This window comes from Bubalus bubalis, chromosome 24, assembly GCF_019923935.1.
Source record: "Bubalus bubalis isolate 160015118507 breed Murrah chromosome 24, NDDB_SH_1, whole genome shotgun sequence".
In the NCBI taxonomy this organism is placed as follows: Eukaryota; Metazoa; Chordata; class Mammalia; order Artiodactyla; family Bovidae; genus Bubalus; species Bubalus bubalis.
In genome coordinates, this window is record NC_059180.1 from 16,447,649 (window position 1) to 16,475,076 (window position 27,428).

General features: G+C 53.4%; 1 protein-coding gene across 2 annotated transcripts in view; it reads right to left on the minus strand.

Annotated features, from left to right (window-relative positions):
- Positions 1-13,384: 13,384 nt before the first annotated feature.
- SBK1 (SH3 domain binding kinase 1) overlaps positions 13,385-27,428 on the minus strand; it is a 43,785-nt gene continuing 29,741 nt past the window's right edge. For both annotated transcript variants that reach the window (XM_025274673.3, XM_025274670.3), the window contains exons 2-4: positions 19,936-20,168; positions 18,007-18,209; positions 13,385-16,982 (exon numbers count right to left, since the gene is read on the minus strand). In XM_025274673.3, the coding sequence (XP_025130458.1) occupies positions 16,143-16,982; positions 18,007-18,209; positions 19,936-20,161 (1,269 nt within the window). In that variant the 5' untranslated portion in view covers positions 20,162-20,168 and the 3' untranslated portion in view covers positions 13,385-16,142. The remainder of the gene's footprint in view (positions 16,983-18,006; positions 18,210-19,935; positions 20,169-27,428) is intronic.

Below are 27,428 nucleotides of genomic sequence, written 5' to 3' on the forward strand. Positions count from 1 at the left end.
TCAAAAAAGCAAGAGAGTTCCAGAAAAAACATCTATTTCTGCTTTATTGACTATGCCAAAGCCTTTGACTGTGTGGAACACAATAAACTGTGGAAAATTCTGAAAGAGATGGGAATACCAGACCACCTGACCTGCCTCTTGAGAAACCTGTATGCAGGTCAGGAAGCAACAGTTAGAACTGGACATGGAACAACAGACTGGTTCCAAATAGGAAAAGGAGTACGTCAAGGCTGTATATTATCACCCTGCTTATTTAACTTATATGCAGAGTACATCATGAGAAATGCTGGACTGGAAGAAACACAAGCTGGAATCAAGATTGCCGGGAGAAATATCAATAACCTCAGATATGCAGATGACACCACCCTTATGGCAGAAAGTGAAGAGGAACTAAAAAGCCTCTTGATGAAAGTGAAAGAAGAGAGTGAAAAAGTTGACTTAAAGCCCAACATTCAGAAAATGAAGATCATGGCATCCGGTCCCATCACTTCATGGGAAATAGATGGGGAAATGGTGGAAACAGTGTCAGACTTTATTTTTTTGGGCTCCAAAATCACTGCAGATGGTGACTGCAGCCATGAAATTAAAAGACGCTTACTCCTTGGAAGGAAAGTTATGACCAACCTAGATAGCATATTCAAAAGCAGAGACATTACTTTGCCAACAAAGGTCCGTCTAGTCAAGGCTATGGTTTTTCCTGTGGTCATGTATGGACGTGAGAGTTGGACTGTGAAGAAGGCAAAGCACCGAAGAATTGATGCTTTTGAACTGTGGTGTTGGAGAAGACTCTTGAGAGTCCCTTGGACTGCAAGGAGATCCAACCAGTCCATTCTGAAGGATATCAGCCCTGGGATTTCTTTGGAGGGAATGATGCTGAAGCTGAAACTCCAGTACTTTGGCTACCTCATGCGAAGAGTTGACTCATTGGGAAAGACTCTGATGCTGGGAGGGATTGGGGGCAGTAGGAGAAGGGGACGACAGAGGATGAGATGGCTGGATGGCATCACTGACTCGATAGACGTGGGTCTGGCATGGAACATGTCAAAATCTGCAACCAGAACAACTAAATAGACAACCCAGAAATGGATCCCGTTATCTATAATAATCATTACACAAGTGGAACTTCACATTAATCAGAGAGGGCAGTTTATTTATTTTTAACTTTTTTTTTTTTTTGGCCCACACTGGTGGCCTGTGGGATCCTAATTCTCTGACCAGGCATCAGGAATCGAACCTGTGCCCCCTGCAGTAGCACCTTGGAGCCCTAACCACTGGACACCAAGGAAGTACCAGAAGAGGGCAGTTTATATAGTAATATGTTCCAGCACAACTGGCTGTTTGGAAGAAATAAAGAAATAAAATTGAATCAATATCCCCTCATATCATAGGCAAAAGTAAATTAAAGATGAATTAAAATCTTAATAATAGTCTTAGAAGAGGGACTTCCTTGGTGGTCCAGTGGTTGAGAATCCTCCTGCCAATGCAGGGGACATGAGTTTGATCCCTAGTCCTGGAAGATTCCATATGCTGTGGGGCAGGAGCCACAACAACTGGGGCCTCCGTGCCCCGGAGCCAGTGCTCTGAAACCAGAGAAGCCACTTGCAATGAGAAACCCGAGCACTACAACGAGAGAGTAGCCTCTGCTTGCCACAGCTAGAGAAGGCCTGCGGGCAGCAACGAAGACCCAGTGTAGCCAGAAGAAAGTCTTAGAGGAAAATTCAGGAAATTAGATTTACAATCTAGGGCTGGGGGAAATATTTTTAAACCGAGTCAAAAAGCCCAGAGGCCGCCAAAAATCTTTAGATGATTCTATGTTAAAATTAGAGGGAAAGGTATGGGAAGATACCATCAGCAGAGTTAAAAGAATAATTAGGGACTTCTCTGATGGCTCCAGGGTAAAGAATCTGCCTGCCAATGCAGGAGACAGGGGTTTAATCCCTGATGCAGGAAGATTCCACGTGCCTCAGAGCATCTAAGCCTGTGCACCCTAACTAGTGAACCCCAAGTGCCCTAGAGCCTGTGCTCTGCAACAAGAGAAGCCACCGCGATAAACCTGCACACTGCAACTAGAGAGTAGCCCCTCACTCATCACAACTAGGGAAAAGCCTGAGCAGCAATGAAGACCCAGCACAGCCAAAATTAAATAAATAAAATTATTTTTTTTTAAAAGGGATGATTTGTATTTGCAAAGATGGTCCAGGCTTGTTCCGCACAGACAGTCCTTATAGGTAGACAGCAAATCCAAATGGCAAATCCATAAACTAAAAATGCTCAATCTCATAGGCAACAGGGAAAGGCAAATTAAAGCTCCAATGAGCTGGCAATTTATACCCAGCAGGTAGGCAAAAGTGAAAGAACTGGAGGGGTCTGGGGTTCATATATTGCTGATGGAAATGCAAACTGTTAACAGCTCTTTTAGAAAGCAATTTAGCAACATCCCATAACAATTTTTGCAAGATTTTATGCACACTTTATTGAGCAACTGCAAAAGAACGTACTCCACCAAAACAAGAGAGGAAATCAAGGAGGATAAACATAATTTAATATAGAAATAGGAGCTTCAACATAGAAAGAAGGAAGGGACTCCTTTGGGAAATATTGAAAGACAGACCCCAGGATGACATGACATGGTTCAGCGAGTGGTCAGTCCACCTTGGAGCAGGGTGAGGGGCTCCAGCAGAGCTTTTCAAGAAGATTAGATTTGTAAACCAGTTAATCCAACCGAACACCTTGAGAAACAATTTAAACAACTGGTGGAGAGTCTGAGATTGAATTAATACATGCATAGCTTTTTCTAAGCAAATGGGGGAAAAAGAAAGAAAATTACTAACACCAGGAAAACCAAAGTGCAGAAAGGGAAGGTGATTATAATTTACTACTTGGCTCAGCACTGAGTGGAGTTTACATGTCTTAGCAACACTGGCTGAGATTCTTGGATGGACAGATTAATCTCATCAAGTTTAGGAAGTTTTCAGCCACATTTTTCCTCCCTGCCCCAATATGTTTTTCTGTTTTTCCATAGTTTGTTTATTTATTTTTGACTGCACAGGGTCTTCGCTGCTGCTCACGGGTTTTCTCTAGCTGCAGTGCTCGGGCTTCTCATTGCGGTGGCTTCTCTTGTTGCGGAGCACCGGCTCTAGAGTGCGTGGGTTTCAGTAGTTGTGGTGCAGGGCTTGCTTACTCCACGGCACGTAGGATCTTCCCGCACCAGGCACTGAACCTGCGTCTCCTGCCTTGGCAGGCAGATTCGTTACCACTGAAACCACCAGGGAAGTCCCGTTATTATTTTTTGGCTGTGTTGCATGGCTTGTTAGCTCCCTAACCACAAATTGAACCGGCACTCTCAGAGGTGGAGGCACCAGTCTTAATTACTAGACCCCCAGGGAAGTCCCTGTGTTATTAATAATAAGTTATCTGTAAGTGATTATGAGATTTTGTTTTCATGCAGCTTTGGGGAACCCAAACCCTAAACCCAATTTAGTTTTATTCAGAATGATGAACACATGAGGTGTCTTCTGGTTTATAATTTGATAATTATGCTTTCCTGGTGCAGACTGGCAGCTCTCTGGGGCTTGGCCATGAACCATTTTCTAGGTCTTCCATTTTGCCAAGCCTCAAAAGGAAAACATCTTTTTTTAAAACTATAAATTAAAAAAAATAAAATCAGATCATGTCACACCCTGCTTGAAACCTTCCAGGGCTTCCTCACGCACTCAGGAAAGAATCCAAGGTCCTTAAATGACCCAGAAGGGCTGACAATAGCAGCCTCTACTCAATTAGGCAGCAGTCATACCTTCTCCCCAGCTTTTTATTTTTCGAATATTCAAACACAGAGGGACTGAAGGAATGGTATAACAATCACTCATCATATGATTCAATAATTACCACTAATTGCTTTATTGCTTGGGCCACGTGTGTGTATTTTGCTAAAACATTTTAGTTAGTTGCGGGCAACATGACGTGCGTGCATGCTAAGTCGATTCGGTCATATCGGTCTCTTTGCAACCCTATGGATTGTAGCTCGCCAGTCTCCTCTGTCCATGGGATTCTTCAGGCAAAAATACTGGAGTGGGTTGCCATGCCCTCTCCCAGGGGATCTTTCCAACCCAGGGATCGAACCCGAGTCTCTTACATCCCCTTCATGGGCAGGCAGGTTCTTCACCACTACTGTTACCAGGGAAGCCCAGAGCTCACGACACTTGACCCTTAAAGACCTCAGCATGAATCTGCTAAAAATAGGGACATCTTCCTTCACAGTCCCATGCCCTCATCATATCCAAGAAAAGTAACAGTCATCCTCAAATATCTTCTAATACTGAAGGAGGAAACAGAACAGGCCCTATCTTAAAAGCAGGACTCCATCTTGGGCCAGACTGTGGACCTTGAGCTATATGCCCAGTATCTATGGAAACGACAGACCGCCTGGAAAACCAGGCCCCCAGAAGGAAGACCCCAGGGCTCTTCATAACCTAAAAGAATACCCTAATTATCTGTGTAACGAATAGAATCATACATTCTATTATGCTTATTGGGGTATGACCACAGGCCTATTGATAATTGTCCACTGATAACTACCTAGGCTTAAGGCATATGATTGTGGGTTAACTTTGTATCTTTCTTTTTCCTTTGTTCAGACTAGTTTCAGGGAACCTTATACACTTAGGGTATATAAGGTTTTCACAAAAACTGGTCGGGGTCCTTGGCTAAGAGGAGACTCTGTCTTGGGCCCGCCGGTGTAATAAACTGCACTCCACTATCTGCATTGTCCTTCTGAGTGAGTTTGTTTCCCGGAACCCATGGCTACAATACTGAGTCCACATTCAAATGAACCCAGTTATTTCCCAAATGAGTTTATAGATGTTTATTTCTTAAATCAGGACCCAGTAAGATTTATATGTTGCATTTTTTTCAGTCTCTGGTAGTCTAGAACAGCTACACATGGTGAGGTTTGGGACCGCAGCATCAGAGCACCTGGAACCTGTTAGAGATGCAGCTTCTTTGGCCCTGCTCCTGACCTCCTGTCTCCAAACTCTGGAGGTGGAGCCTGGGAATCTGTGTTTCAACCAGCCATGTGATTCTTATTCATGCACAAGTTTGCGAATCACTGATAGGCCAGCCCAACTTTTCTTCCCCCTGCTTCCTTGTCCTTCACCATCTCCTGGAGATTGCTCAAACTCGTGTCCATCAAGTCGGTGATGCCATCCAACCATATTGTCCTCTGTTGTCCCCTTCTCTTCCTGCCTTCAATCTTTCCCAGCATCAGGGTCTTTTCCATTCAGTCGGCTCTTGGCATCAGGTGGCCAAAGTATTAGAGGAATTTAGAACCAGAAAATTGGTAAGTACCCAGCCAGTTATCTTCATGATCATTTCTGGCCATTCCTCTCGGTTTACTCTATCAGTTTCCTCCCTCTTGCTTTCTCTCTCCAGTCCTTCTGTAGCAGAGAAATGTGGCTCCTTTCCTCTTGGACATCTATTTTCCAGCCTCCCTTATGGTTAGTTGTTGTTTAGTTGTTCAGTCATGTCTGACTCTTTGCGACCCTATGGACTATAGCCCGCCAGGCTTCTCTGTCCATGGAACTTTCCAGGCAAGAATACTGGAGTAAGTTGCCATTTCCTTCTCCGGGGGATCTTTAGGTGTGGTCATATGACCAGTTCCAGCCAATGGGATGTGAGTGGAAGGTGTGTTCCACTTCTGGGACAAAGAGAGAGAATTTATCCTCTCTCTAAATTGTTTGCCATCTCCCAACTGAGGCCCCAGGGGGAGCAGAACCACAGACAGAGGTCCTTAAATCACCATGCAGAAGACCAGCCTCAGGCTGTTGGGTGAGACAGATATAATGTTTGCCACATCAGTTATGATGTTAAGCCACAGAGATTTAGAGTTTCACATGTTACAGCATCAGTTTAACCAACACATTGACTCTTCCTGCTTCTCTAGGCTCAGATTAAACACAGCTGTCCCATGACTTCTACACACTCATATTTTATTGATATGTTGAAGCAGGTATTGATTGGCTTCTCCATTTCAATTCTACACCTCTGGGAGAAAGACTCAAACTGGACCAAATTGGGACAGCTTGAGACTACCCATAAAGTTACCAGCTATGGCACAAACATCGCAGTGGACCCCTCCATTGCCAGTGGAGGGAAAGGGCCATTCTTAAAGAAGATAACGATTTCAATACTTGCTAGTTCTTAAAAACATGTGCATATGCAGATAAGGAGTAAAGAAAAATAGGGGGTGAAACTCTCTGGTGGTCTGGCAGTTAAGACTCTGTGCTTTCACTGGGTTTGATCCGTGATACGGGAATTAGGATCCTGCAAGCCATATGGCACAGCTGAAACATAAAATAAAAATAAAAGATGACATTCTGATGTTAGTTTGCAGGCTTCCATGTGTTGTGCTGTGCTTACTCGCTGAGTTTTGTCCAACTCTTTGCGACCACACGGACTGTGAAGTAGTACTTAAAAAAAGAAAAAGAAAAACAGGGAAGAATATAAAGGCAGTTATCCCCTGATCCATGAAGAAGAAACAAACATGGTTTCGTTGCAACGGGAGAAGGTTCGAGACACTGAGCACCCAGAAGCAAGCCCCCTTTCAAGCCTCAGGATCACACCTGGGCTCACACTGGGCTAATACCCCATTGACAGCAAGTCATATGCTTTGACTCCAGATTCAAGAGAATGGGGAGGTCATCCTGCCCGTGGTTGGAGGGCACTGCAAAATAATCTGGCAAAGGACGTGCGTGGAGAGAAGGGTGAAGAACTGGAGCCAAAGGATACATCCCCCACACCCCATCTGAATTTTCCCCGGGAGAATACACCCTCTCTCTCAGTTCCTTGAGTGAGGTTCCACCTCCTGCTCAGGGGTGGAGTAGCTGACAAAGCGTCAGCCAATCAGAGAACTGCATTGCCCTGGCTACTGGTGATGATACAGGATCCATTCAGGACCAACCAAACACAATGCAAATACCAGCTAGGACAAGACTGAGAGGAAGGGGACTCGCACTCTTTCCAGCTGGGAATCACTCTGAGATGACGCCGGTTGGGGGGACTGGCAGCCATCCTACACCACCGGCAGAGAGGAAGAAGTCCCGGAATAAGTTGACACAGAGGGGGCCGAGCTGGTGGAGAGGGACAACACCATCGCGGTGTTGAAATTGAAGCCTCTGCATAAGCTGCCCCTGATTTGTGCTTCACTTTTACAAATCAGTTTCAAATCAGCCAGTCTGTGTTGGTTTATCTATTCCTGCTGCTTCTGCTGCTTAGTCGCTTCAGATCAGATCAGATCAGTGGCTCAGTCGTATCCGACTCTTTGAGACCCCATGAATCGCAGCACGCCAGGCCTCCCTGTCCATCACCAACTCCCGGAGTTCACTCAGACTCACGTCCATCGAGTCAGTGATGCCATCCAGCCATCTCATCCTCTGTCGTCCCCTTCTCCTCCTGCCCCCAATCCCATCAGTCGTGTCCAACTCTGTGGGATCCTATGGACTGCAGGCCGCGCCAGGCTCCTCTGTCCATGGGATTCTCCAGGCAAGAATACTGGAGTGGGTTGCCATTCCCTTCTCCAGGGGATCTTCCCAACTCAGGGGTCGAACCCAGGTCTTCTGCATTGCAGGCAGATTCTTTACCACTAAGCCACCAGGGAAGCCCTGTTTATCTGTTATTCAGGATCAAATGGATCCTGATGAACACTCAGGTAATCTCAGCCTGAGAAGTGAGAATCTAGACCCAGAAGGGCTCAGTGGCTTCTAGAAATCAATGTTACCTATGTTGATCCGTGGCTGCTGTGGGACAGGACCCCATAGATACTGGTGGTTTCAGGGGTCTTACAGATTAGGTTTCTCTACCTACGAGTCAGAGCGCGCTCTCTCTCTCTCTCTCTAAACTTATTTGGCTGCATTGGGTCTTAGTTGCAGCACACCGACTTAGTTGCCCTGTGGCATATGAAATCTTCCCGGACCAAAGATAGAACCTGTGCCTCTTGCATTGCAAGGTGGGTTCTTTACCATTGGGCTCACAGGGAAGTCCAGTTAGAGCTCTTTTGTTTGCAAGGGACAGACAACAAACTCAAATAGATTTGAGGACATGTTGGCTCATGTAACTGCAAACCCCATTTTGATCTAATTTCAGTCATGCACGCATACTAAGTTGCTTCAGTTGTATCCGACTCTTTGCAACCCTATGGATTGCAGCCTGGCAGGCTCCTCCGACCCACTCTTTGTGAGCCTATGGACCATAACCCACCAGGCTTCTCTGTTTATGAGATTCTCCAGGTAAGAATACTGGAGTGGGTTGCCATTTCCTCCTCCAGGGGATCTTCCCAACCCAGGTATTGAACCTGTGTCTTTGATGTCTCCTGCATTGGCAGGCAGGTTCTTTCCCACTAGTGCCACCTGAGAAGCCCACGGATCGGTCATGGATCCTCGTATTCAAATAATGTCCTCAGAGTCCATCACTCCTTGTCTCAACTCTGCTTCACTCACTGTGTCAGTTTCATGCTTAACCAGAATCTCCCCAAGTGGTGGTAATGATGGCCACCAGGCTTACATCTCACAGGTTACGGCTCTAATGAAAAGAGCGTACTTTTCCCCCAATAGGTGTGGAGAAGGGCCAGGAGCTGCCTAAACGTAATTATACAACTTGGGCTGTATAAACCAGTTCTGTAAACCTGAGCCAATCACTGTAGCTCATGGGTAGGAAGATGCTGCTTGACCAGACCTGGGTCATGTGATCACCCCATGGAGCCAAGGGGTGGAGTTAGCCCCACCGGAACCATGTGGATCAAGAACATGCAAGAGAAACTTGGGTTGCTGTCACCCAGAGAGGGGCAAATGGGTGCTGAACAGGAAATAGCAGCTGTCCACTAAGTCTTCTGTTATTCTTAGCATCCCATGGTCCTTATCACACCTGTAATTAATTATAGATGCCAGTCCTCTACTTTCTGCAGTCACCCCCATTTTCCTTTAACATCAGAATAAAATGTCATGAGCCCCTCACCACATGCTAAGGATAACCAAGCCCCTCCATGATCTTTCTGAGGATTCCCAACTTGGGCTCACTGTCTCTCTTTTTTTTTTGGTTGAACCACCTGGCCTGTGGGATTTTAGTTGCCTGACCAAGGATTGAACCCACATAGCCTGCAGTGGAAGCCCAAAGTCCTAGCCACAGGGCCACCGGGGAAGTCCCAGGGCTCACTGTCTCTTGAGTTAGGCCATCCTAGCTTACTACTTTTTTTTCCTTAGCTTTATTGAGGTTTAATTGACAAAATAAAATTCTTATATTTAGGGTGTACAATGGGGCTTCCCAGGTGGCGCTCGTGGTAAAGAATCTGCTTGCCAATGCAGGAGACGTGGGTTTGATCCCTGAGTCGGGAAGATCCCCTGGAGGAGGAAATAGCAAACCGACTCCAGTATTCTTGCCTGGGAAATCCCATGGACAGAGGAGCCTGGAGAGCTGCAGTCCATGAGGTCGCAAAGAGTCGGACACGACTGAGCACCCACACGCCATGTACGGTGTATGACTTGATGTTCTGATATAAGTGTATATTATGAAATGATCACCACCATCATTCTAATTAATATATCCTTCAACTCCCATAGTTCAAATTTTATGTGGTGAGAACACAAGATATACCTTTGTGGCAAATGTCATGTATACAATACAGTATGTTAATTATACAGCCTACTCAGTGGCTGTCCCCATATGCTCTCGGCCTCTGAAGCCACCATCCTCTTTCTGCCCCTTTGGTTCCACATGGAAACCCCTGAATTCCTCCACTGCCCCAAAGCTCTGTTAACCCAAGGCTGGGTAATGAATATTCTCCTCCCCTCAACTTCTAGTAAATACCTCAAATTTACTTTTCCTACACACACATTTCCACCCCAATCCAGGCACTAGATGGCTGGGTAGGGCTTGACATTTTTGAGAGAGAGATGCTGTGTGGGAACTGTCTTCCTGAGTGATGTAAGCTGAGTAGGCATCCACTGTCTGGCATGAAGGGTATCCTGGGAGCTTTGAGATTGCCCCCCTCCAGTGCTCCTTGTCTTGGCAGCCTTAGCTGTCACAGGCGAGGACTGGGGAAATTTTGCCTGGGGTTCAAGGAGTACCTTGGGGAAAAAGGAACCAAAGAATAAAATCTGTTCTCTTCTGAAGCTCAGTGTCATAAGAAATCTTTTGAGGGACTAAGTTAATCTAGACTGAGGACTATGGGCAGAAAAGGACACTAAATGCTCTGGAGAAGAAACTTTCCATGATCAAGGGGAGGTTCAGTTCAGTTCAGTAGCTCAGTCGTGTCTGACTCTTTGCGACCCCATGAACTGCCGGTCTCCTTGTCCATCATCAACTCCCGGAGTCCACCCAAATCCATGTCCATTGAGTTGGTGATGCCATCCAGCCATCTCATCCTCTGTCGTCCCCTTCTCCTCCTTCCCTCAATCTTTCCCAGCATCAGGGTCTTTTCAAATGAGTCAGCTCTTTGCATCAGGTGGCCAAAGTATTGGAGTTTCAGCCTCAACATCAGTCCTTCCAATGAACACCCAGGACTTCAAAAGCATCAGTTCTTCTGCGCTCAGCTTTCTTTATAGTCCAACTCTCACATCCATACATGACCACTGGAAAAAACCATAGCCTTGACTAGACGGACCTTTGTTGGCAAAGTAATGTCTCTGCTTTTTAATATGCTGTGCCCTGGGCTAAACAGAAGGATCCAAGGGATTTCCGGGGGTTGGTTGGGTTCTGAAACAGTGTAATGTTTTTATGGAAATCCTTCTTGTCAAGCCCCTTTGACCTGGCAGGACGATGACTTTTATCACCTGGAGGATGCCTGAGTTCAGCAGGGATACTGAGTGGCAGACAGAAGCAACAGGGCAGAAAACCAGGGCCCCCTAGTGGTAAGTCCTGGCATTCTCTGACACATTGTTCTGTTCCTTGGAGCCCCATGAACTGCAGCACGCCAGACTTGACACATTGGGGGTTACAAAGAGGGGATGTTTGTACATTTGTAGATTTCCCTTCCATCCCCATGTTGTTGTCGTTTAGTTGCTAACTCGTGTCCAACTCTTTTGCAATCCCACGGACTGTAGCCTGCCAGGCTCCTCTGTCCACGGCATTCTCCAGGTAAGCATACTGGAGTGGGTTGCCATTTCCTTCAGGGGATCTTCTTGACCCATGTCTCCTGTATTAGCAGGCAGATTCTTTACCACTGATTCACCAAAGTGTTCTGTTTCATAGGGGACTATTGCCCCCAGGTATCCACCCTTATCATTGCAAACAAATAGCAGACATTTTCAAAAAATTCTTGGGTAGGAATCCTTCCCCATCTGATCTAGTCTGGGTGGATTTTTTCTTTTTCCCTCGCTCTCTCTCTTTTTTTACGATTTGTTTTTATTTATTTATTTGGCTGTGTCAGGTCTTAGCTGTGGGATCTTCCATCTTTGTTGCCTCTTGTGGAATCTTTGGTTGTAGCATGCAAACTCTTTAGTTGTGGCATTTGGGATCTAGTTCCCCAACCAGGGACCGAACCCAGACCCCCTGCATTGGGAGTGCAGAGTCCTAGCCACTGGGCCACTAAAGAAGTCTTTTTTTTCACTTATTTCCCCCCTTTCTCTTTTACCTCCATGCCTCTCAATTTCATAGGTAGTTTTGTAACCTATTTAATGCCTGTTTTTAGGAAATAAACTTCAGGAGACATGGATTCTATATCTTGTTTATTGCTGTATCCTCGGCCCCTAAAATAGTATTAGGCATTCATTCATTCAGTTGACAAATTGTTATGGAGTGTTGTGTGCCAGGCTCTGTACTAGGCATCGGGTGGGGGTGGGAAGGGGAGTAGCAGTTTGCCAAATACTGACTCTGCTGTTATGGAACTTACGTTCTAGTGGGGAGAAATGAAGAACAAACCAATACTTGATATCGGGAATGGTGGGGCATGAAGCAGGGTAAAGAGCATCTGCTCCAGGAAGTGGACTCTGATCATTGACATTGGAGCAGGACCTGAAGGAGGGGAAAGGGGAGCTGCAGGGAGATTTGGGAGAGTCCAAGGCAAGGTTACAAGCCCTGATGGTAGAGTGTACTTGGCTGACCTAGAGGCCAACAGGGCCTGAAGGCAGCACAGGCGTGGAGTAGGGAGTGGGACCTTTGAAGGCCACTGTAAGGACTTCAGCTCTGATTTGGAGTGAAGTAGGGAGATTTTCTGGGGCTTCCCAGGTGGTGCTGATGGTAAAGAATCCCCTGCTAATGCAGGAGATGCAGGAGACACAGGTTCGATCCCTGAGTCAGGAAGATCCTCTGGAGAAGGGCACAACAACCCACTCCAGTACTCTTGCCTGGAGAATCCCATGGACAGAGGAGTCTGGTGGGCTGCTGTTCATAGAGTTGTGAAGAGTTGGACATGACTGAAGCGACTTAGCATGCATGCAGGGAGCTTTTGTAGGCTTTCCAACAGGATGACAGGTGTCACCTATGCGCAGACTCACTCTGGCTGCTGTCCTGATAAGACCCTAAAGAGGCTCAGGAGAGGAAGCTGGGAGTAAGTGAGGGGCACCAGGCAAACGAGGGGTGCCAACTTCCCTGCTGGCAGTGCACGCACTCAGATTCTGGGTAGAGCTGTGGCTGAAGGCAGAGCCAACAGAACTGTTCTGCTGTCACGAGTATGTAATTAATAAATATTTGCTGAATGAATGTTGAATCATGAAACTCCTCATCGCCCGCCTGACTCCCCTGCGTTAGAACGTCCATTTGCCTGCTGCCTCGAGTCTGCAGCCTCATCCAATCAGCTTTTTTGCACCCGCTGTGCCCGCCACCCAGACAACTCCCAAAGCCTCTGGTCTCCGTCTTTGGGGAGTTCCTGCCGCCTCCGAACTTGACCGGCTTCCCGGCTTCCTGGTTACGTAATTTCGCCGCCCCCCAGCCTTCCACGTGGGTGATGTCTGCTACATCATTAGATCACTGGCTGCCCGAGGACGGGGCCCCATCTGTCCTGTTTACTGGCACATCCCCAGGCCCCGCTAGGAAGCCAGGTGCACAGAACGCACACGGTAAACATTTGCTGCTGGGTGGCTGGATGAATCGCCTACTCTGTTCCTCTGGGCTTTTTGGCCGCTATTTCCTGCCCAGTCTGAAGGGCTCCACGCTGAAGTTGGAGTCCAGTTCAGGGAAAGCTCCCTAGTTCTCCCCCACAAAACCCGGGTCCTTGTTCCTTTCATGCTCCATCATCCCTGGCTGGGGCCTCCTCTAGCTCACACAAGAGGTCACAGGAGGCCTGGGGTAGCTGCCTTTGGACTCTGCAGACCTCACCTTAAACAATGTGTTGTCTTCAGTTTCCAGTTAACTGTGTGTACCTCCCTCTCTAGGCCCTGAGACAAGACAAGACACCCAGTGCTAATTTTTCTAAACTTTTGTTTATTTTATAGCAATTGTCATGATTAGAGAAGTAAATAACACATTTAAAAACCTTCTCAGGGCCAAAGGATGCCAGAGTATTTACAAACACACGGTGGAGGACGGTGGCAACATGAGGGTCTGGGGCTGCGGGGCTGGGATCCCACCCAGGCCCCGAGTCAGGCTGGAATGCTGACACCAGCCACCAGGATGGTCCCACCGGCCACAGCGTGGGCCTGGGGAGCATTGGCAGCCTTAGGGCTCTGCTCAGCTGGCCTGGTGGCAGACGCTTAGCTAACCTGTGGCCCTGCCTCCTGCCCAGGGGCTTGCCACACCCCACAGGCCAGCTCCGAGGGGCCTCTGGGAAGCACCGAAGGACAGGGGGCAGTGTAGGGGGCGTGGGGCTGGGACAGAGGTCGGGGATGACCCGGCCAGCCCAGGGTGGGACAGAGACACACGCGCGTGTGCGCACACACAAACACCTGCACAGAAGAATCGCGAGGGTTTTTTTTTTCCTAAGTCTTCAGGTCTACGGTGTGATTCTTTTTTTTGCTATTTACTTGTTCTTTGACAGTGACATAAACTGAGGTAAACATCTGTGACCAACACCTCTCCTAAGGGGCAAAGGGTCCCAGCACCCCCAGCAGAGGTGATGGCGGCGGCGGCAGCAAGGCCCCGATGGGGAGGGCGGGCGCAGAACCGGTTCCAGTCCTGCTTCGCTGTCGGCTGCCGCTGCCCCCCTCTGTGCCTCTGACAACAGGGGCTGGGCTACAGAACTACGGTCCCTTCCCAACTCTAACATCCTAGGTACTACGACAAGGGAGAGACTCTCAAACAGGATCTTAACAGAGAGAGAAAGAGGGCACACGCGAGGGGCGTCTACTTGGAATCTCGCTTCCGTGTTATTGCAGGAGAGACGGGATGTCGAGAGGCCTAAGGCAAAAGGAGAAGTCGCGGCTGGGAGAGGTGCCCAGATGGGCTCCAGGTGGGCTGAGCGGAGGGGGCAGTGATGGGGAGGCGGGCCCTGCTCCAAGGCTTGGCCCTTGGTGGGGGGGGGGGGGGGTTTGCTACTTACCTGGCATGTGTTGGGCCCCCATGCCCGCCGGGGAGGTGGGTCTCTAGATGGGCGGGCACACTGAGGAGGGAGGGGGACCAGGCCCTGGGGCAACCGCACTCTGTAAACTGGACCCGGGCAGGGCGGGGGGACCTATAGCCCTTTTGCGTGGTGGGAATGAGGGTGAATGGAGAAGTGGGGGCTCCTGGCCAGAGGGTCCCCTCTGGTCAGCCTGGCCCACTAGGGAGCCCCCTCAAGTGGCCGAGAACCCCAGAAGGGACCCTGGAAGGTGTGGCCCGGGACAGCAGGCGGGGCACCGCCAGGCAGAGGGAGCAGCCTCTCCCAGGATGAGGTTATTGCGGGGTCCCAGGCCTCTACGGACAGGGCAGGAGTCGTGAGGGTGGGCTTTGTGTCTGGGTTCCTCTGGCCTGCAGGTGCCTCCTTGCCAGGCTCCCTGAGGGGTGTGCTGAGCCGGGGGCCTGGGCGCCCTCTGGCAGCTGCCCGCTGAGAATCCTGGGGCGGAGTGACTGGGGTGTCTGGACGCAGCCACTGTACACACGAGGCTACACGCACACAGGTGCCTTCTGCATGTGCTCACACTGCCACAAGTACCTGTTCACACGCTCACCCCCTCCCATTTCCAGGGCCCCTTATTCTCACACCCACACCCCAGTACCAGAAACTTGGGAGACGTGGGGATGGAGTCAGCCCCAGGCTCAGATGTTGGACTCCAGCAGAATTCTGGGAGAAATTCCTGGCACAAGTAACCTCGCCGCCTGCTCAAAGTCCAGGCCACTTAGTCTGGGCTGGGGCAGCGAGGATTGAGAAGATCTGAGCAAGGTTTCCCTGGCCTGGGGAAGGTGCCGGTGGGCAGGCCAAGCTGGGGCGCGCCCGGGCTCTGAACGCATTCCCCGGGCCTAGTGATGCAGGGGCATGAGGCCCCTGGCCACGGAGACCAGTTGTCCTGAAATCCCTGTGGGCTGAGGGGGAGAGCTGCGGCCTCTCTGGTTGTGTGTGGTCTTGGCCTGCCGCCCTTCTTTTGGGCTCTGTGTCCTCATGGGGCGGGGGGGGGGGGGGGAGGGGTTCGTGGGGAGGAATGGGTGGTGGGAGAATCACTGGATTCTTGGGGCCTGTTTACACACACACACTGCTGTGACATCCAGAAGTTTGCTACATTTTTGCAGGGGGCGTGGTCCCTCCCCTCTAACCCTCCCAGGAAAGGGGCCGGTCTCGATGAGTAACACCCCTGCCCTCGGCTCACCGCCCTCCTCCCAGCCAGTGCCTAGACGCCCTAAGCCCTTTCTCGGCCCCAACACTTGAGTTCCTTTTCGTTCCCAGGGCGGGAAGGTGGGGAGGGGGGCAGGATAAGGGGTGGGGCTGCTGGATGATCTGCCAGGGGGGTGCAAAGGGCCCGGAGCCACTAGTTCAGGGTCCCAGGGTTCAGGGAGGTGTGGGGGAGTCTGCCGGCAAGCTCCCTTGCTCCTGGTGTCGGGGGTGGGGGGTGGGGGGGCCTCTGAATCCTCGGGTCTGTGGGGCTGGGCTCCTTTGGTGGCATCTCACCGGCCCGCTGCCGGGCCGGGCGCCTGCCTCGCCTACCACTACTCCCTCCTGCCGCCGCGGGGGGCTGGCCGCTTCGGCCAGGGCGGCTCCTGCGCCCCGCCTGGCTGCTGCTCGGCGCCCGGGCCCCGAGGGCGGCGGGGGCGGCTCAGACGCAGATCTCGATGGCCGTGGCCAGCACCACCTGCCCTTTGCTCTTGTCCGGGCGGCCGTCGGTCCTGCCGGGAGGCCCCGGGGGGGCCAGGCCGGGCTCGGGTACAGGGACCGGCACGGGCACGGGGACGGGGACCGGCACAGGTCCGGGCCCGACGGCGGGAGGCGCGGGCCGGGAGCCGCTGCCGCTCTCGGTCAGCACCGTCCGCTTGAGCGGCCCGGGCGCCTCGAGGCGCAGCGGCCCGGCGGCCGGCGGGCGGTCCCCGGCGGGCTTGCGTGCGCGGTGCGAGGGCCGGCGCCGCAGCTCGGACGTGAGCTCGTGCTTGAGGAAGCGGAAGACCTCCTTGGCCGGCCCGCGGCGCTCGGGCTCCAGCGCCAGGAGCCGCTGGAACATGCGCAGCGCTGGCTCGGTGAAGCGGCGCCACTGCGACGGCAGCCCCGGCAGGCGGCCCCGCTGCCAGCGCACGAACTCCTCGAAAAAGGCGTCGGCGCCCGACGCCGCCTCCCACGGGAAGTTGCCGGTGAGCACGCAGAAGATGAGCACGCCGAAGGCCCACACATCCACGCCAGTGTCCACCGCGAAGCCGTCGGCGCGGCCCGCCTGGCACACCTCGGGCGCTGTGTATGGGATCGTGCCGCTCACCCGCTTCACGCGGCAGCCCACGCGGCGCGTCATGCCGAAGTCGGCCAGCTTCACGCGCCGGCACTCGCGGTCGAACAGCAGCACGTTCTCCGGCTTGATGTCGCGGTGCACCAGCTGCCGACCGTGCATGAAGTCCAGCGCCAGGCCCAGCTGCTGCACGCAGCGCTTCACGGTGTCCTCGGGGAGCCCCACCTGCGGCCGGAGAGGGCGGGAGGGCGGCTCAGGGGCGAGGGCACGTACCACCCCGCCCCCTCCTTCCCATCCCCGCCCCCCAACCGCCCCCTCCTTCCCATCCCCGCCCCCCAACCGCCCCCTCCTTCCCATCCCCGCCCACTCCCCGCCCCGCCCTCTCCTTCCCATTCCACCCCGCCCCTCCCATCCCCGGCCCCGCCCTGTCCCTCTAACGCCTTGCGGGGTCCTTTTCCTGGGCAGATCCGGGGCCAGCCGCCCTTCCTTATCCTACTAGGGCATCCTCGGCTCCCTCCCTGGCCCCCGGGTTTTCATACACCCCTCGAACCTTCCCCATCTTTTCCCCCAGTACCTGTACGGAGCGCCTGCTTTGGGCCAAGTACTGGGCTAATAAGGACCCTATCCCGCATGGTCTGCTGTATACCCAATCTCCCTTAATCGGCGGCTCTGAGAGGCCTTGTCACTTATCCAGTGAGCGGCAGGGCAGTGTTTCATCCTGGCCAACTGCAAAGCCAGGTGCCGGGAATCCCCGGGGGCAGTCTCCCCATCCCGTGCACCTCCTCTGGGAAGGCTGGTGGTCCTGCCACTTCCCCTCTTGGGTCCCCACCTGTTCCTATGCAGCAGCGGAGGAGGGGGCTGCTGGACTTCATCCCGCCCACCGGCTGGTCCTCATTGCAGTGCGGTGCCTAAGTCACTTCAGTCGTGTCTGACTCTTTGCGAACCTGTGAACTGTAGCAGGCCAGGCTCCTCTGTCCCTGGGATTTTCCAGGCAAGAATACTGGAGTGGGTTGCCATTCCCTTCTCCATCATCTTAGTGCCTCATCTGGCTAACTGTGGAGTGTCTGTTTCCCCCACTAGGCCCATAGCAAGACCTTTTGTTCACTGTGTATCCGCAGCCCTCCAAACAATGGCTGATATACAGTAGGCGCCTAATAAATGATTTAAGCAAGGGGCCTGACTCCTCCTCAGCTCTCACACTCGGGGACCCAGAAGAGCCTCTCCCCTCCCTCAGCCACCACCCAAGTACCTGAGGAGGAATAATGTCGAATAGGTCCCCGGCGGGCGCGTACTCCTGGGCGAAGACATAGCAGTCTTCAGTCTCAAACACGACATCGAAGACCTTGATGATGAAGGGGCTGGAGGAGAGGCTGTTGGTAATGCTCACCTCCCGCAGGAAGTTCTTCAACTTGGTTTTGCTCTTGTTCACAAACTTCAGCGCCATCTTCGTGCCTAGTGGGGCAACAGTGAGAGCGGTGAGGACCCCTCTCCCTGCGCCCCTGCGCCTCACACAGCCGGGCCTGTCTGTGCAGCCTGTCCGGGCCACAGCGCACGACTCGACGGGAGCCCCAGTGGGTGGGCTGTCGTCTCACAGGTAGGAAACTGAGGCCCAGAGAGGGGAAGGCCATGCAGCAAGTCAGGGGTCAGCTGGGTCCTCTCTGCCCCGCCTGCAGCCCTCCATGAGGCACGCCTGCTGCTTCCTCCACCCTCTCATTTTCCTCCTGATATACTGTGTACTTATGTACCGTGTCTGTCTGGCCCCGGTCAGAAGGCCCTTGAGCACAGGAAACTTTTTTTTAAGATTTTTTTTGTTGTGGACCATTTTTTCAAGTCTTTCATGAATTTGCTCCTGCTCCTTGGCTGTGAGGCATGTGCCATCCCAGTTCCCTGACCAGGGATGGAACCGGCACTCCCCTGCACTGGGAGCTGAAGTCCCAACCACTGCACCACCAGGGAAGTCCCAGGAACCTGTGTCTTGTTTGCTGTTGTATCTCCAGCGCTCACAGAAGAGCCTGGTGCCAGCAGGTGCTCCGAAAACGTTTGTTAAGCGGATGAATAAGAAGGCACTAGACACACAGAGGTGAGGGCCTGCAAGGCACGTGTCCCCAACTCTGAGCTTGAGCAGCCATCTGTACCCACCTGGGTACAGAGCTGTGTGACACGTGTGTGTTCACAGAGCGCTTACACATTGTGGGTCTTGCCTTCTGCACTTCAGTCACAACTCACTTTTTATAAAGACCCTATCAACTGGGCATCAATACTCCTCTATTTTACAAAGGAGGAAACCTAGGCACAGAGAGGTTAAGTCACTTGCCCCAGGTCACACAGCAAGCAGCAAAGCTCAGGTGACCCCATGTCCAAGGCTCCTCCTTCTGGCCCGGTCCCCTCTGAATGCAGCTGTGGGCAGCTATGCAGCCCCCATCCCTGGCTGGCTGATGGGCACTGCAGTGAGCTTACACTGTGGGGAAGGCATCATGTTCAGCGGTTAAGCGAGAAGGCCCTGGAGCTGAAGAATGGGGGCGCATCCTAGCTCACACTTTCTGTAGCTGCATGACCTGGGCTGAGTGACTGCATCTTTCTGGGTCTCAGTGTCCTCAGGATCTGAGGAATGGAGCTGCCACGTGGACCTCACAGGGCCCTCTCCCACCTGCTGTTAAGCATGGTGCTCTGTTCGCGAGGACCCCAGTTCAGCTTGGTCCACCCTCCTGGGGGCAGCTATCACATATGTGCTGGTCATCCCCCAAACACCACTGCCAGCCCTGACCTTTCCCCTGATTCCACATGTCCCCAGGCGCATCTCCTTGACTGTCCTGAGGGCACTTTTGTTCAATTGCTCAGTCGTGTCTGACTCTTGGCGATCCCACGGACTGCAGCATGCCAGGCTTCCCTGTCCCTCACTGTCTCCCAGAGTTTGCTCACACTCATGTCCATTGAGTCGGCAAATCCATCCCACCATCTCGCCCTCTTTGGCTGTCCTCAGGGCACTGTGGATGGCCCCAGAGCAGCCCACTCTACCCAGAGATTCCTCCCTTGTCCCCTCCTTCCCTGCCTGCTTCATGCCACACTCTCTCCACAGGTAGCACAGACTCTCCTTCCCCGCTGGCCTCCTGGCCGCCACAGAGAGCCCCCGCCAGGTCGCAGCTCCTGTCTTACAGCGGGCCGCCCTGCAGACACTCACCCGTGCCCTTGTAGGCCACCAGGTCGACCTTCCCATAGGTGCCCTTGCCCAGCTCCCGGACGAGTTCGTAGTGCTTGGTGACGTCGCTCGCGGCCACCGTGCGGAGGGTCAGCGCCTGCATGTCTTCGGTGAGAAGGGGCACGCCGGCACCCAGCCCGGGGGCGGTCCCTGGCCCGCAGCAGGGCAGGGAGTGGGGCGGCTCGGGCTCTGGGCAGCCCACACTCATCTTCTCCCTGGTGTGGGGGTGGGGAGAGGGATGGAGTGTGACATCAGACCCCTCCACTCCCCACCTCCTCCCCGTCCAGGGCCCAGGATCTCTGGGGCTGGGCCCGATGCCATGCCTAAGATGACCACCAGGGGGCGAGAAGCATCTTTGCTGCGAATGGTTGGTTGTTTAGTTGCTAAGGCGTGTCCAAACTCTTTGAGACCCCACGGACTTGTAGCCCACCAGGCTTCTCTGTCCATGGGATTCTCCAGGCAAGAATACTAGAGGGGGTTGCCATGGCCTCTGCCAGGGGATCTTCCTGACCCAGGGTTCAAATCTGCATCTCTTACGTCTCCAGCTTTGGTAGGTGGGTTCTTTACCACTGAGTCACCTGGTTCAGTGGTAAAGAAGAATCATCTGGGAAGTCCCCCATCCTTTCCCTGAAGCTTCAGGGTCAGGCCTGAGCCAGCGTTCCCCAGAGAGATGGCCATTGTCCCACCGCTCCCTCCTTGGGTGTCTCATGCTATCATCCAGACACAGTGTCAGGCAAGGCACATGTGTTTATGTCACACACAGACATGCCACATACTGAGTTCACATGGGTGCTCCCAATCACAAGTATTGATCAGCACCTGCTGTTTGCCAGGTGCTGTTTGGAGCCCTGGGGACACAGCCCTGAACACACACGACTTACGTTCAAGGTGGGGAAATGGACAGTACACAGTGAGCCCACAAATTATATATTGTGATAAAAGGTGACACGGGCTATAGAGAAAATAAGGCTGGGGAGGGGCAGGTGGGATGTGAGGGGAGGTTGTTCAGTCGCTCAGTCGTTTGGGCTCTTTGCGACCCCACGGACTGTAGCACGCCAGGCTCCGCTGTCCGTGGGGTTTCGCAGGCAAGAATACTGGGCTGGGTAGCCATTTCCTCCTCCAGGGGATCTTCCCGACCCAGGGATGGAACCCAGGTGTCCTGTATTGCCGGCAGATTCTTCACCGACTGAGCCACCAGGGAAGCCATAACAGGGGGCAGGAGTCTCAGACAAAACCCTGGCAGGGCGGCGCAGGCCGGCCACATCCCCACACGGCCTTAAAATCCATCCCCCGACCTCAGACGACCACACACAGCCCAGCTCGAGTACACAGCTGCGGCTGTAGCTCCCAGGTCCCCGCCCAGGCTCCCCGGACACAAGGACGGGATGCCTGTTCTACCACGGCCGTCCTCCACATTCACCGCTGGTCCCCTTCTGTGTTCACACAGGCTGGGGGAGGGGGCTTCCTGGACACACCCACCCCTCCGGGGGTACTGAGTTTGCCTCCGGATGGGGCTGGGGGCGCAGAGAGCTGCAGTGGGGAGCGTTCGGGGAGGGGTGACAATAAAGGCTTATCTGGGGCTTGCATTTCTCATCTGTCTATTGGGGGGAGGCTTAGACCAGGGCGCTGAGCATCTGGGAGCAAGTGTCCAAGTGTCCGTGTCTGCCTGTGCATCAGTGAAGGCGGCGGCCGATGAACCCCCTTTGGGCTGAGCCTCAGCAGCCGTCCCGGGTGCAGCTCCTCCGCCCTCACTCCCTTCTCCCTCCTGTCACAGGTGGACCACCAGCGCTCTCGGCACCCACAGCCCGCCCCTCAGCCCCCACCCCTGCCCTCGCGGTTCAGAGTGAAGGCACAGACTTGGAGCCAGACTGCCCGGTTGGAAGCCGGGCTCGATGACTTGCTAGCTGGATGTCCTTGTGCAAGTTACTTCCTGTCTTTGTGCCTCGGTTTCCCCATCTTACAAAAAGAATACAATAGTATATTTTCCCTGAGGGTTACAGGACAGGAAGTGGTTGGTCCCTGGTGCACAGTAAGCGACCCCCAAGAGGCAGGTGTGGTTGGGTTTTCATTCCGATGATGCTCGCCCGCTGAGCTGGGCTGGAGTGAGCCCAGCCCGGGAGCCTGGTGTCTCTACCCTGGCCCGGCCGCTCCCCTTCCAGGCCCAAACCCTCTTCTCCTCCTCTGCTTTCCCCTTCCCCCTCGGCACGACCCAGCCTCCCACTTCACGCGGAGAAGAGGAACATCAGGAGGGAACTTCCTGCCTCCCACCCAGCCCCAAACGGAGCTCCATCTGCACGTCCTCCTGGCTGGCTGCGGGGCGGGGGGGCGGGGGACGGTGGAGGGGCCGGGGAGGGCGGTGCAGGGAGCCATTCTCCCCTCCTCTGGCTCCCGCCCCCAGCTTCTTCCTCGGTATCCTGCTCCCCCACAAAGGCCCCTCCCCTCCATTCATGAAGTCCCATACGGTGCCCTCCCCTCGGAGCGTCTCCAGCGAGAACCTAGGACCCCCAGCCCTGCTTCCTCCACCAGCGACAGTGTGTCGAACCCAGCCCTGCCTGGCATGGCCACTGAGTCTATGCAGTGCCTGCTCAGGGCAGGACAGCACTGGGCTTCTCCCCGCTGCAGGGCTAAAGTAGGGTGACACATCCCCATGACAGTCTCCGGGCTAGAAGGGTCAGCTCTCCGGATCCCCGTCACATGTCCACCCACTGCCTGGGTGGAGAGGACTCCAAGAGGGAACAGCCAGGTCATGGGCTCTAACGAAGCCTGGGGAGGGGGGAGGTAAGGGTGTTTCTGTGGAGTGAGTGGGGCTCCCCCCTGCCCCACCGGGTGCTGTTGAGTACTCATCCTCTTCACCTGGGGCTCTTCCCCCTGCCCATCAAGAGGCCCTGGGCTGCTCTGCTGACCTACTTCTCCTGATATTTGTGTGGACTCCCCAAGGGCTGCCTTGTGTGTGCAGGCCCCTGTGTGCACACATGGGGCGATGCTCCCACTTCGGGCTTTGGTCCTGTCAGGTCCCTTTGGGGCTGTTTTCTGCATCCCCTGGGAGCTTGACTGGCAGCTGCAAGTTGCTAGAAGCCCTTCTTCCCTCCCCCAGGGACTGTGGGGTGCCTGCTTCTCTCTGCCGCTTTGGCCTCAAGGGTTGCCCTGGGCAGGGTCCGCGGGCTGGGTGGGGGGCACACGGGCTTCCTCATCCCCAGGCTCAGCCCAGGCTCTGACCACTGCCCAGCAATGCTGCTCATCAGCTTGAATTTGCCTCTCCAGCGCCCTCCGCCATTCCTGCTGGCCTGCCCTCCCCTTATCTCATCCTCAGGTCCCACTCCTCCAGGAAGCCTTCCCTGCTGCCCCAGGTGTCAATTCCTGTCTCTGAGGGGCCCCAGGGTTCAGGCAGGGTCTGTATGCCTCTCTCTTCCAGCCCCTGTTGAGTATCTTGGGTGTCTCAGCTTTATCCTGTCAGTCCCCATCAACAGGCCAAGACTACCCTGGGGGCTAGTGCTACATCAAATCCAACTCTCCATGGTCCCTTCCCTTGGTTCTGAGGGTCCAGGTTGTGGGACCTCCATTTCTTCCCCCCACTCACTTCTTCAACCCCCCTCTTCCTCCAGGCCCGTTCTCTGCAAGGTGTCAGCAGGAGACAAGGGATTGACCTGCACCCGTCCCTGATTGACGCTGCCGCGTCATCCCCCAGGTACGCTGCCTCTGACCCAGTTACTACGCACGTGACTTCAGAGGCGCAGTGGGGAAACGATGGAAACAGCACGGGCCTTGGGGCTCAGCAGGTTTGGCCTTGATCCTAAGGTGTGCCACTTTCTAGCTGGGTGACCTTGAGTAAGTCACAACCCCTCTCTGGGCCTCAGCTTCCTCATCCGTAAGATGAAGAAAATAACAGTTGTAACAGGGGTGACGGCAGACGCTTAAATGTACTCACTGCACGTCAAGCCCTGTTTGGAGGCTGACCTCATCTCTCGTTTTCACAATTCCAGGCGTGCATGCATGCTGAGTCCCTCCAGTTGTGTCTGACTCTTTGCGACCCTGTGGACTGTAGCCTGCCAGGCTCCTTTGTCCATGGGATTTTCCAGGCAAGAATACTGGAATGGGTTGGTATTTCCTCTTCCAGGGGATCTTCTTGACACAGGGACTGAACCTGTGTCTCTTATGTCTCCTGCACTGGCAGGCGGGTTCTTTACCACTAGCACCACCTGCGAAGCGCACAAGTCCATGAGGTAGCTGGTATTATCATTATTATTGTTACTACTACCGTTATCATTTTTGGCTGCACTGCACAGCTTGTGGGATCTTAGTTCCTTGACCAGGGATTGAACCCATGCATTCTGCAGTGGAAGCATGACGTTTTAGTCTCTGGACCACCAGGGAAATCTTCAAGGGAGGGATTATTAGTATCCGCATTTTAGGGGTGATGAGCTCGAGGCACAGAGACTGTATAACTCGCCCAATGTCATCTCGCTGGCGCTGGCACTGGCTCCAAAGTTGGTGCTTTTAACCACCTCTATTTTTTTTTCCCAAGACAGAATGTGGCAACATCACCTGCAGATCCCTCAGTATCCGAGCGGGGAAATGGAGGCCCAGAAGGGGGCACAGCCTCAGCCACGGATGCACATGCCCTCCTGGAGCTCCTGTGGCGAGTCAACTGGGGGCCAGGCACTGGTCCAGATATTAACTCACTTAGTTCTCACAACAGTCCCTGTGGCAGGTGTGCGTGCACGCTCAGTCGCTAAGTCATGTCCAACTCCTTGCAACCCCTTGGACTGTGGCCCTCCAGGCTCCTCTGTCCATGGGGTTTCCCAGGCAAGAATACTGGAGTGGGTTACCGTTCCCTTCTCCAGGGGATCTTCCCGACTCAGGGGTTTGAACCATGCATCTCCTGCATTGGCAGGTGGGTTCTTTACTGCTGAGCCACCTGGGAAGCCGAGGTATACCAGCTCCTTTCTTCAGGTGGAGACTTGAGCCCAAAGAATGAAGCCAGACCCTTCAGCCTCACTGGGTGGTTGAGGGCACAGATGTCTGGTATCATGGGGAACTTGACCTTAAGGTATTTCACCTTCAGCATCATCACTTCCTCCACTTGGAGGAGCAGCTAAGAACTTGGTGGCTGTGAACTTCCCAGCACCCGGCGTGGAGGCCCTGGCTGGCCTCCGTTCACCCTGTGTAGTTGGTACTGCATCTGTGCACACGCGAGGGCTGTGCTGCCCTTGGGGACCCCATGTGACCACCACCTCCAGTGTGTGTCCTCACTGACCCCAAGGGAGGCCCTCAATTCCCTGTCTGTGGTGAAGGCAAGAGGGCCTCGCCCAGTCTTCAGGGCAGCGGTTGTGGCCCTGACCACAAAGGCTCCGGCCCCGTGGGCTGGGTCTTCCACCACAGGCTGGGAGGGCCATGGTGGTGGGGGAGAGTTTCCTAAGCAAGACCGAACCACCTACCACTTCCTGTTGGCAGGTGGCTCGAGCTGGGTCCCACCTTTGTGAAAACAACAGCGAATGTGTAACCCAAATCAGGTCTACATTGGGACCTCCTTCCCTACCACGCGTGCATGCACACACACACAGGCACGCGTACACACACACACACACACACACACACACACACACGGTGCCAGACTGGCAAAATTTCCCTCACTGAGTCCTCATAAGCGCCCTCAGAAGGGGGCAAGATGCCTCCTATTTTTAAAAATCTGCTTAACTGAGGTGTATCTGGTATATCTAGGCTTCCCTGGTGGCTCAGCAGTAAATAATCCACCTGCCAATGCAGGAGTCACGGGTTTGATCCCTGGGTTGGGAAGATCCCCTGGAGAAGGAAATGGCAACCCACACCAGGATCCTTGCCTGGGGAATCCCACGGACAGAGAAGCGTGGTAGGCTATAGTCCATGGGGTCGCAGAGAGTCAGACATGACTTAGTGACTGAACAACGACAACGATCGGCATATCACAAAACTCCCCCATAGCAAGTGTGCAATCCAGTGATTTCAGTAAATGTACAGAGCTGTGCAACCACTGTCTCCATCAAGTGATCTGCCTCACGGATGAAGAGTAGAGGCCCAAGAGGTTGATGACTTCTTGTGGTTATGACAAAGATGGACAACCGCCTGTCAGAGCTTTGTGTTCCCTCCTCTGTGACACACAGCTGTTCTGCGGGGTGTTGGTCAACAGGGAACCACATCCCTCCCCTCCCTTGCATCCAGGTGTGGACACCTGTGGCGGGTTTTCCCCAGTGGCATGTGAACAGAAACGAGGTGTCACCTCTAGGCTGGGGCTTTTAAGATTGGCTAAGGTGTCTCTCTTCTTCTGTGGCTTGATGCAGAGAACCCTAAGACTCTAAAAGATGGTGGTGGAACTAAAGATGGGAGGAACCTGGGTCCCCAGGTGTCAGAGGCCTGCTGCTGACCAGTCTTACCCACTGTGGTACTTTGTGAGCTGGAAGTAAAATGCTGTCCTGTTAGGCTGCTGACATATGTGAGATTTAGTTGTTAGAGCAGCCGACATCACCCTGATTCAAGGGTTATGCTGCAGGTAAGCAAAAGAGCTGAGATTCGAACCTCAGTGTTTGGACTCCTGGGATGTGGCCAGAGAAGTGAACCCGGATGATGGTAACACTGGCAACCAAGTGACAAGAATTCAGTTACTGAGTTAGGTGGAGGGTGACCAGTCTATGAAGGTAAGGGAATCTGCTCTTCTCCTGTCTTGTGGGAGAATAATCACCCCGGCAAATATTTACCAAGTGTTGACTGTATGCCAGCTGGTATGCAAACAGTGGATTAAATCATTTAATCCCAACAAGTCTGGGAGGTGGGCGCTACTATTCTTCTCCCCATTTTACAGAAAGGGATACTGAGGCACAGATGGCTTGAGTAACTTGCCCCAGAGCTAATAAACAGCAGAGTGGGATTTGAACTCAGGCTATGAGGTTTTAGATTGCATGCTCTCATGCGCTGTGTCCTGCGAGGCTCCTGTAGGCAGACAGCAACTCAAAAACGAGACAGTTCTCACAGTCTCACAGTCTCACAGCAGGGAGGAAGTGCGTTCTTCGTCGCTGGGAGCAGAGAAGCAGATACTGGAAGCCCATCTGTTGGGGGGAATCGGTGGGGGGTGAGATTGGACCGAGTCAGCCAGCCCTCTCTTACTGTCACTCTGGGATTCTAAGATTCTCAGTCCCCATGCCGGGGCCCCTTCCCTCAGGTCTCTGGACCCATGCTCTGCCCTTTGCACAGGCAAACCCCAAGGGTGTCCTTACAAAGCCCTGGCCTGGAAGGATGCCATCAAACAGTGATTGTGCCTTGGGGGAGGGGTCCCCTCTCTGCATCTGCAGTATCATTAAAAGTTCCCATGAAAAAGCAGCCACAATGTGGAATTTCAGGTAATGAATAGGGATGGAAGCTGGCCTCTCTCACCTGCTTCACTTTGCTTCTGTGTCAAATGAGAGGCTGGGCTTCCCTGGTGGCTCAGTGGTAAAGAACCTGCCTGC